The sequence below is a fragment of the Ursus arctos genome, chromosome X (assembly GCF_023065955.2).
Source record: "Ursus arctos isolate Adak ecotype North America chromosome X, UrsArc2.0, whole genome shotgun sequence".
In the NCBI taxonomy this organism is placed as follows: domain Eukaryota; kingdom Metazoa; phylum Chordata; class Mammalia; order Carnivora; family Ursidae; genus Ursus; species Ursus arctos.
The window spans coordinates 31,741,561-31,752,498 of NC_079873.1; the positions used below are offsets into that span (position 1 = coordinate 31,741,561).

The 10,938-nt window shown below is 40.1% G+C and overlaps 1 protein-coding gene across 1 annotated transcript; it reads right to left on the reverse strand.

Annotated features, from left to right (window-relative positions):
• Positions 1-1,494: 1,494 nt before the first annotated feature.
• DYNLT3 (dynein light chain Tctex-type 3) lies at positions 1,495-8,790 on the reverse strand. Its single transcript, XM_026513289.4, has 5 exons — positions 8,664-8,790; positions 6,474-6,515; positions 4,337-4,460; positions 3,621-3,698; positions 1,495-3,306 (listed from the first exon to the last, which is right to left on the reverse strand). Exons 1-5 carry the CDS (start codon positions 8,691-8,693, stop codon positions 3,230-3,232), a joined length of 351 nt encoding a protein of 116 aa, XP_026369074.1. The 5' UTR covers positions 8,694-8,790; the 3' UTR covers positions 1,495-3,229.
• Between the last annotated feature and the right edge of the window lie 2,148 nt (positions 8,791-10,938).

Here is a 10,938-nt window from a genome sequence, read left to right on the forward strand (position 1 = left end):
GGAGGTGGGGGGGGATTGCCCGGTTCGTGTCCTGTAGGGAAGATACGTTATCATACCAGTGGTGCTGCAAGTGTCTCTTCAAAGTCCCAGCTTCATCCCTGAGATCCTTAGAAGCCATTTTGGAAAGAGACACTTTTCATGAAGCAGTGCGGGTCATTTCTAAGTAGTCCTGGATTGTCCCTATATCCTACATACCCAAGGATGTTATAGAGGGACATTAAGTGGAACCTCAGTGAGAATTACAGGGTTTGCAACTAGACATGGTGGACTAGAATCTCCTGGACCACTTAATGTATATGGATGATGGCCACGTAAATCTTGTAAGAGCTGAGTGTTTAAGATCCTTTTATAGAGGGCTTCAGAGGGGAGGGGGGTGGGGGATTTGGATAGCCCTGTGATAGGTATTAAGGAGGGCACGTATTGCATGGTGCACCGGGTGTTATATGCAAATAATGAATCATGGAACATTGCATCAAAAACTGGGGATGTACTGTATGGTGACTAATATAACAAAATAAAAATTATTTAAAAAAAAAAGCACGAGGTAATAAACACCACCTGCTTTTAGAGTACAGGGATCCTGAAAAAATAAAAATAGAAAAAATAAAAAAGATCCTTTTATAGAGAATGTCACAAACACACAAAAGTCAATTTTACTGAATCTTTCTAGCCACAAATATAGCTCCATCTTCTGGATTTTAATACAAATTCCCATTGGGTAGATTCTAACACATGGGCTGCAATTTTCAATTCATCTCTCAAACTTTGCTTTGGCGTCTGCTATATGAAAGAACTGCTTCCTGTGTCATACAAAGTCAGAGTTTTCTCCCACTTTTAAGAGACCAGGAACAGATGAGTTTTTTTTTTATTTTTTACTCACAATTTGAAAATAAAATCTACAGTATTTTAAGATTACTTTAAAAATGTGATGATGACTGTAGGTGGTGAAATGCTTTCAGTGACTCATAACTAGATAACATCCAGCTTGGGGAGAAGAGCAAACAAAGTACTTTTTACTAGAGAAAATGTAATGAGATGTTGCCATCAACTTAAGGCAGCTCACTAGCACTTTACAAACATAAAATTGCAGCTTTACAAAAATCCAAGTTAGTACTTACATTTGAATACACTAATTTTACATACTTAAAGTCTTTAATTAAAAAAAAACAACTCAATTGAAAGTTGACAAACAGGACAAAATTCCTTGCCAAAAATAGTCATTAAAAGCTAATAAATAGTTACAGAATGTATTTTACATTGACTTTTTAAAAGTAAAATTTTGTGTTAAGATCACAGAGTAAAAGGCGTAAAATGGAAGCTATTAATTACGTCGTTGTAATGTTGAATACTGGGTTTGGGTTGCTATTTTAATGGTATTTATTCTGTTCGCTGTATCTATGTGGTCTGACATTCCTTTCCTTTATTTCTATTTAGAATTTTTTAAAGCAAGCACAATGCCATTTCTTTATTCAATGATCACGCAAGAAGCGAAAGCACAGCACAGGAAGATAATCTTTATTGTATTTTAAATAAAAACAGAGCAGATAGCAAGTTCACGAGGTATATCTGATTATTATTCCTTTAAAACCAGGCTTCAATAACAATAATCAAAAGCAAGCCTTAACCGAACAGATATTTTGGTCACTATGATAATATTCAAGGGCACAAAAGCCAGCAGCGCAAAGTAAAGGAAAGGTAATGGCTATGAGAATTTTTGATGTGCCAAAAATGTAGATCACCACACGACTCTATCCTTGTATTTTCTTAATATTCTTCTTAAACACTGAACAATTATTCAGCAATATATCAAACATGCACACAGTATTCCTACAAGAATACTATCTACTATCTTAATATTGTCAGTACTAATATTAAACCTTTCTCTCCCCTCAAAATGCAATGAACTGTGGTTCCACTCCCTATGTATATTAGTGTTAGTGGTAATATGCAAAATTAATTTTGTTTTCCAGGTTAAATAACCAGATTGACTTCACATTTGGTGACCAAATGTGTACCCTAATTTTTCATCTTTTATTTTCTTAATAAATTTAACTACATTTCATTAAGCCCTGAGATATTCATTAACCTGCTAATGATTGTATACTTTTTATACTTCACTCAATTTGAACCCCATGTAATAAGTATTTAAATTATTTACAGATGGTTATAACTAAACCAATGACAAAATTGACTATCTGTATAGTTACACTGCTAGTAAGGCCTTTAACTAAGAGTTGCATATTTTATGCATTTTTTTACTTGCTAGGAGCAATGCTTAAAATGATATCGATAATTCTCTGTCAGCAATAAGTGCTTTTCATCTTGCTTATTTTCTACATGGATAACCAGATTCATTTTCCTCTTGTAAAACAATTCTTTATTTCTTCCCCAAACATGTTAGCTGTTCAACTGAACAGGTGCCAAAAGTAACTTAGAATTTGCACAGTACGTTGATAATTATAATGCTAAGAGAGAAATATGCATACAATAGGGATTCCATAAATGTTAGCTCTATGTGAAACGATTCAGTTGTAAGGCAGCTGTCAGTGTCATGTACTTTTCAGCACACACTGTCCCGAACTTTGTTGAACTAGGGAATTCAGGTTACCAGATTTATTTGGCCCTCAAATGTAAATCCAAGAATTTAAAATTTAAAAAACTGTTTGGACAATTGTCAGAAAAATTAAACAAGTCAATGATGGTTGCTACAATAATAGTTGGTAGAGAAAAAAAATGAACAGAATTATTTTCCACTAAATGATATGTACAACTAAGTGAGGAGAAGAAATGAAAAACTAAGAAGTGTTAGCTAGTTAGTATTTTCTCCACATTTACTTTTGCAGCTTTTTTTTTTTGGTCATATATTTATTCCTGTTAACTTCTCTGGATGAAAGAGAATTTTATTATCTGAATGGATTGCCCCATCTTCTTAGGTACATGGTAGTGAAAAGCCGGTGTAAATATAAGATTGTATTTTCATGTCATGCCATATTTTTGTTTTTTGCCAACAATAAATTTTTCCTATTTAAATGATGCTGGATAGAATATGAGATAATCTTCCAACTTACTATGAGATTGCTTGCTTATAATATTCAGTTTTCATTGGTAGCTTCTGAAGCATATTGCACACTTGTCATCTAACACATTAATAAGTAACTACTACTCTTTTTAGAAAGAATACACTGACAAATTCTTATGTTAATGGCTTTGGCCGAACATTTTTAGTCTGTCACAGAACAATAGCAATGGCGAAAACATTGACAATACAGTTCATGGTTCGGTTCTCCCATCTTACGGTACAGGTTCCTGAAACACACACAAAAAAAGGACTTTGAACTATCAGCAAAATATCAAAATTGCCAGGGAATACACACACACACACACACACACACACACACACACACACACACTTTTCATCGGTTTTAATATCTTATTTCCTGCAATCTGTTATATCTTCACATTTCACATTTGTCTGAAGGCATACTTGTTGCTAGGTACAAAGCGATCCTGTTGATAGCCTTTCTGAAATTTAATTAGAGATAAACAAGCGTTTGATAATAAGTGTACTGTTTTACCCTGCAGAAGTTGGATTTTGTATGAATCAGCTTAAGGTCTCTTACCATCAGATGTAGTATCCCAAAAACACGAGCTGGCTGTGTGAAAGCCATAGGCACTCCTCTGGACCACGGCACAGGTCACTAAAAATAAAGGTGCAGCGTGAGAACACTGACAAAGGCAAAGATATCTAAGATATCTAAGTGTTTGAGTTCAGAGCTCTACAAGCTGTAAAAAGAACAGAAAACAAAGCATTCAGCAAAGAGATTAAAAAAATAAGTCCTCTTGGTTATCTACCACCACAATTTTGACCCCAGTGGATCCAGTCAGTTGCCCACTGCCATAACCGCTGGTGATTATGCCGCAGGAAAAATCTGGGCCAAATCACATGCCTCATTCCATGGGCATAATCCAGACACAAAAATGAAGAAAAGATTACACTTTACAAACAACTACTACGTGGCGCTTCACCGTTCTGAGGCACGGAGCTCAGACGGTAGGGCTGAGTGGGTTTCGGTGGAAGGCGGCAGCTGATTCCAATGTAAAAGGCGCTGCTACCAAGGACAGGTGGGTGGCTGGCAGGAGCTTCAACGGCTTCTGCGTAGCGAAAGAGCTCCATCTTTTAGGTATTACCAAATATTATCTTTGGATGAATAAGCCTGAAATCCTTCATATCCTATTAGAATCCAGCTTGTCTATCACTCATCTACATCCTCTAAGTTCAGAGAAGACTGTGAGGACAGAGGGGAGTAAACTAGTGAGGAAGGACACTGCTACTTACCAATATATTTATAAGCTTTTCCCAACTTAACCAAATGGGTCAGGGATTGTTCCACTATGCTTGCAGTCCATTGGTTGATGTTGTTCTGGTTATAATCTTCACCACCCAGGACCCCATCTATACACTAAAAGGGCAGAGGACAGTTAAAGACATATAAAAATCACAGCAAAAATTTATTCAAAACAAAAAATAACCCCAAAAAGCATCTTAGAAAATATGCATCTGGTAAATATTTATTATGCCCTATCTCTAGCTGTTTTAGAATTTTCAGAGCCTTCCTGCATGTATTATCTCACTCTATGAGATACTACGGGCCATATAATGATAAACAGGACAGGGCCTCTATTGTAAAGAACTAGCAGAGAAGCTAACAAAAGAAATCTGCAACACAAGAAAGACTAATCGAGGATGATAAGCTATGTCATAAAAGGATTCTGGAGCCGAGTGGAGATTAAGAAAGGGTGATTGGGTAATTGGTTAAAGGCTGGCTTTGAAACCGCTGGGATTTGAACTCGGTTTCAGACGCTAGAAATAAAGAAGGAGTCCAATTCAAAAATAGAATTCTCACGTGTAAGAATTACATTTTTGTTTATATTATGTAATTACTTAGCTAGAAAGCTACCACCTCCTGCCACTAAAAGTAGATCAACAAACACCACTTTTCAGGTGCTCTAGCACAAGACAGTTGAATAATTTTCCAGTGCTTGCTCACGTCCACTTCTGATGCCTGATTAAGAGCACTGGTTTAGTATCACAAACATAGGCTGTAAGGTCACTTCTGCCACCTACTCACCGTGACCTTTTGCAAGTGACTTAACCTGTCGGAGCCCCTATTTTCCTAATCCCTAGACATAAGAGCCTCATCTCATCAGGTTGCAGTGAGGATGGAGTGAGATCATGAACGTCAAGAGCTCAAGTACAGTGACTGAGACAGAGTAAGCACGTACAGAGTTACAGATATATAATAATGTGTAAGTTCAAGGTATACAATGTGATGATTTGATACATAGATACATTCTGAAATGATCACAATAAGGTTAGTTGACATATCCATCCCTCCATGCAATTACCACTCTTTGCCTTTGTGGTGGAAACATTTAAAATCTATTCTCAGCAGCTTTCGAGCATACAATACAGTACTGTTAATTAGAGTCATCATGCTGTACTACTTAGTTCTAATACGTGAGTCTGAACTATTCAAATACAGCAGGATTTTCAGGTGCCTGTCTACCTTTCTCAGACCTCGGGTTGATCTAGCTGTACAAGGCCATTCCTGGATGAGTTCTGGGTGAGCCTGTACCCTAGAACATTCAGACAGGTGAGGCACTGTCTCAGGATGGGCTGAGGAGGTGCTCAAAGCCCAGAGGGCAAGCCAATCCACCCCAGACTAAAGGCAGATAGGGCTTGCTAGGACACAGACCCAGCCACCATACCTACAATACAAGGTTGTCTTCTAGGCCAGCTCATTTTTTCCCTAGGATTTGGCACAGTGAAAAATGACTCAGGACTATTAAAAGCATTCTTAAATACCTTACCCATCGTGTAGTCTGTATGTGATACCACTAGAGTAATTCAAGTTCCTCTACCAGAATTGATTCCCAAATAGAACTTGTCTATTTGCCTACTAGGAGGACCAGATTTCATGTCTCAAATACTTTTCTTAAGGTTTTGATTTAGCATCATATCAGTGTCTATAAGATGTTAAGTGGTTATTTTTCCAATTGGGCTAAACTTATTTCTAGTGTCTTTTGACATATATTTGACATATAATTTACCTATATAAAAGTATGTATGTGTGTATCTCTCACACACATTAACATTTAAAATAATATTTGACCTACTGGAATAAAAGTTCTTTTATTCAAAAGACAGAAAATCAATTTTACAAAACAGCAAACCAGTTTTCTAGACTAATACTCCAATATCACTTTCAGAGTAAGCTCCAGGATGCCTGATAGCACACCTTACCACCTTTCTAAGGCCCGTCTCTATGAAGCACCCCTATAAAAAGTGAGTAAATATTAAAAATCTTGTTTTAATAGTAAGGTTTCTAACTTTGTACTGGAAGTCAAAACAGAGCTTTTTAAAATTTCAATTAGTGTAGCAAGCTTCAAGATGAACGCGATGCATAACTCACCTCTTTAACGATATTGTGCGCTTCATCAGCATTGAAGCCAACCTAAAGGGAGGAAACAAAAGATACAGCTGCTTTCAACAGATGTTCTTTTATTTATAGTTGTGACAAACACACAGAATACCCTAGGCTGGTCTGGGCAGGTATTAGTGACAGCAGACCATAGTGATATAGGGAGTCAATTCTACCGACGCTGCTAATCCCACCGAGAACACTTCTAAAATTGCAGAATGCTTTCCCTCCCTCCCTCGAGATTTTGATTCATTAGGTCTGGGGCACAGCCTGGGCAACCACATTTTTTTTAAAGGTGCTTTACTGGTGAATTTGATGAATGTCATAGATTGAGAATCTTTGTATTGTAAAGCTCAGGAAATAGCAGGAGGAGGATATAAAGATGTATACACATACATCAGTATATAGGAAAAGGCCACACCGAGTACGAATGAGGTGGTCAATGAGAAGAGACTAATAGACTGTTTTCAATTTTGTTTTTTAACTTATGCGGGGCAAAAATGTGGCTTTCCTGAGTTAAAGATTATGAAAATGCTTGATCTAAATTAATGTCACCTTGATACTATAATAGGCCTGGCAACTTAATCTTTGCTGTGGAGTGGCTTGACAGAATTCTTAGTTAAAAGCAACTATTAATGACATCCAAGTGTCCTAGGGTAGAGAACTAGGCTATGTGATAAGATTGCAATCTAAACCTAAACTCTTCAGGTAATACATGATTTGTTTCCATGGAGACGTTTTAGGTGCTTTATGACATCACCATTTTTGTAAATCCCACTGTGCAACTTAAAATTAGTTCAAAAAACAATCCTGGAACTAAGTATCATCTTGAGTATAGATTTAAAATATTTTCAACTCATTTAATTACACCAGAGAATTCCCCAACAGCAAAGGAATAAAATCCTAAACAATTAGGATTATGAAAACAGGTCTCACATTTTGACCCTCTCAAAATTATCATTTTACCTTAAATTAAGGTCATTATCTATTTTCAAAAGTGGCCTACAAATTAAATGATGTCCATTTCACTTCGATTTGGAAGGTCACCAAATAATCAGGTAGTACTGGCTGGCCATGGTAACACATGTAATTTTATTTATTTTAAAATATATTTAGGAAGTACTGCAGTACAGAACCCTCTTAGGAGTTAAGAGACTACCACTTGTTGGGGGATAGTCTGAGAGTGAAACTGCTTGTGCCTCAATTTCTAAAATCAGAATACTTTCCCACTAACCTACAAGTGTGTGTGCTACCTGCATCACAGAACTAATGAATTTATGTGTGGTTATAGCTTCAGCAGAATCCCACATAAAGATGGATGGACCAGAAGCCCTTTCTAGGGGTCTAATAACACACCATTTTCTGTGGCACCTCCTCCAGGTGCCTACTTTCATTTCACTGCATCATTCACCTGTGGCTACCACTGGACAGAAAATGTCTTTGTTTTTTCTGCCCTTCAGGCCTGTCACAGGTTACGCTGGGATCCAAAAGGCCTTATCCTCCTTGAGGTTAAGTGGAGCCAGAGTTGTAGGTGTGTCGTGAGAGGCCTGGGTTCAAAAGGAGCATCTGTCATTCCTGGCAGTTTTAACTTTGGGCAAATCACTTAGTCGCCATGAAAGTCAGAGTCCCCATCAGTAACAGGAAGATAACAACCGACATCATGGGGTTCTGGTGAGGTGCCGGGAAGCCTGAGTCAGTAAGCAAGGGCTCGTAATCCATGAAGCACCTCCTTCCAGCCCACCCAGGCGAGGGTGCCGGGGAGCGGCTCTGCCATCAGGGCCTCGCTCGCGAGGCTGCGGCACCTGCTTCGGGGACGCCAAGGGGCGGAGGAAGCCGCCAGGCAGACAGGTTCCTAAGGCCCGTCTCTCAGACGGGCGGCGCCCGACACCCTATCCCCACCCTACGCACCCCGAGTCCGGCCTTCCACCACTCGGCCCCGATTCCCCGCCCGCCCCGCGCGCTCCCAGCCGCCCGACTCGCAGCCCACCCTCAGGGCCTCGGGGTGGGGGGCCGGGGCCGGGCGGGGCGGGTCCCGGCCCCAAGGGGAGGGGAGGACCAGGGCTCGGAGGGCGCCGCACCCCGGCTCTCGGGGCCGCCGGGCGCCGGGAGACCACCCGGCCGAGACGCTTCGCCGAGGCGGGCGAGGGCGGGGGTCGCTCGCGGGCGGCCGAGGGGCGGTACCTCGTCGCAGTGGCGGTGATACTCCTCCATGGTGGCGCCGATTCTCCCGCGGGGCGGAGCGACGGGCGGGTCGAACTCCGCGGCCGCGCAATGGCCTCCGGGGAGGCCCCGCCCCCGTTTATGTACCGGGGCGGTCCCCACGAAGGCCCCGCCTTTGTGTCGTAGCGGCGCCACGTTGTCGGGAGCGTGGGCACCGTTCTGCGCGATGGGAGGCGTCTGCCCTTTGCCTCCGACCTTTCTGGAAACAAGTGTTGGGTGGTGAAGCGCTGGGGATTGTGACAGTGTGGGTCAGATGGGGTGACCTAGTGTTAGTCTAGACTCCGCAGTATTGGTTGAGTGCCCACTGCTATGTTTATGTGCACGTATTCTTTCATCATCATCTAGCCAATAAGTGCAGTTAATGTAATAATGAACAAGCCGCTTTGATTTTTTCACTTACTAGCTACATTACTTGGGTGAATTGACCTCCCACAGCCTCGTATGAAAACCTAAAACTATACCTATTTCATGGTTGATTGTAAGGATCAAATGAAATGTTATAAACACAACTCTTAAAAGTAAATGCTCCTACACCCGTCCTCCTCAATGACTACATAAAAAGAAATAATTGACTTACAGGACACGAGGTGCAAATATCCTAAATTAAATTATAAAATTAGGAGAACAATGCTTACATTTATCTAAAGATTACTAAGTTCCAGATGATCCTAAGGATTTCCTCATGTAAACTCAAAATAACCCAGCAGGTTTGGTGCTGGTGCCATCGTCCCATTTTTCAAGGTGAAACTGAGGTACAGAGAGTCGAAGTCATTTGTGGAAGTTCACCTATCCAGTGAATAATAGAGAAAGATTTAAACTCAAGTAGTCTGATAGTAGCACCCACGTTCTTAACCTAAATTAGTTTCCTATTGCTGCTGTAACCAATTACCAAAAATTTCACAGCTCGAAGTGGCACAAACTTATTATTTTACAGTGCCGGAGGTCAGAAGTCTAAAATGGGTCTGCAGGACTTTGTTCCTTCTGGAGGCTCTAGGGGAGAATCCATTTACTTGCCTTTTGCAACTTCTAGAAACTGCCTGCATTCCTTGGCTCATGACCCCTACCTCCATCTTCAAAGCTGGCAATTTACTATCTTTTCTCCTCTCTGACCTCTACTTCCATCCTCATGTCTTCTTCTGTCTCCAAACGGCTCAAGATCCTTAACTTAATCATCCCTGCAAAATGCCTTTCGCTACATGAGATAACATACTCACAGGTTCTAGGGATTCGGAGGTGGACGTTTTTTGTGGAGGAGAAGTGGGGGGGGGCAGGGGATGCATTACTCAACTTATCACAGCCACTATTCTGTTTTACTGTCCAAAATCAAGGTTGGAAGGTTCATTAGTATTCTAGTCCAACTCTCTTATTTTTCAAGTAAAACTGGAGCTCAGAGAGGTGGTGTAATTTGGGCAAGGGCATGTAGTTATTAACCAGACCCAGGGCTTCTGAATCTCAGGCCCTTCCATTCTCTGCTCTCATTTTATGAGCTAGGCTGAACCAAACTGGCCTGTTTACTTGATAATGTGCACTTTGTTACCAGGTTCTCCTAAATTGTGCAGCACGTCCAAGTCACTGCAGAAAAGCTGCATTTGTAATTCATAGAGGAAGACTGTTTCTCCCTTTTTGGGATTTTTTGCATACCAAAATTACAGCAATATGGTGACAGATATTATGCCTACTTGTTTTATAATCACAGGGAAACAGGTAACTCCTATAAGAAACCTTTTCTAGAATTAGAAAGCATTTAGTTCACTCAGAACTATTCATCTTTGAGAACCAGAGTTCGTTTTTCACGTTATGAGGTACGACTTTGGGAATGAAAAATTCTGTGTACTAGAATAAGACACTTAAAATCACAGTATTAATGTTCTCACTAGTAGACCATCATATGTTGTATAGATATTGGTGGACCTCTCTAATTTGTAGTGCTAACCCTGCTTCATTATGGGTTCTGTTTCGGGCATCTGCATCTATAATCCTTTTGTTTCTAGTATGCGAGCTCCTAATAAATCAAGACTTTCACACAGTACTGGCCTTTTAAGGCCTTTATAATATCTGGTCCCAATATGACAACATTATTACAAAAGAAAATTGCAAGGTAATACAATTTTCCTAATTAACGGAACGAATTACCAAGAGTAGAACACTAATTTTTAAATTGCTTTATTTAGGATGAACATGGATCAACAAAAGGGCAGGAAATAGAAGATATAAATGGAGCAAGAAGTTACTATGC

What these genes read in the sequence shown, in the direction of transcription:
- DYNLT3 (XM_026513289.4), bottom strand. Translation starts at nt 8,693, where the DNA reads ATGGAGGAGTATCACCGCCACTGCGACGAG. An exon ending in ATCACCGCCACTGCGACGAG is followed by an intron (nt 6,516 to 8,663) that starts GTACCGCCCCTC and finishes TCCTCCCTTTAG; the next exon opens with GTTGGCTTCAATGCTGATGA. An exon ending in TTGGGATACTACATCTGATG is followed by an intron (nt 3,307 to 3,620) that starts GTAAGAGACCTT and finishes TGTGTGTTTCAG; the next exon opens with GAACCTGTACCGTAAGATGG.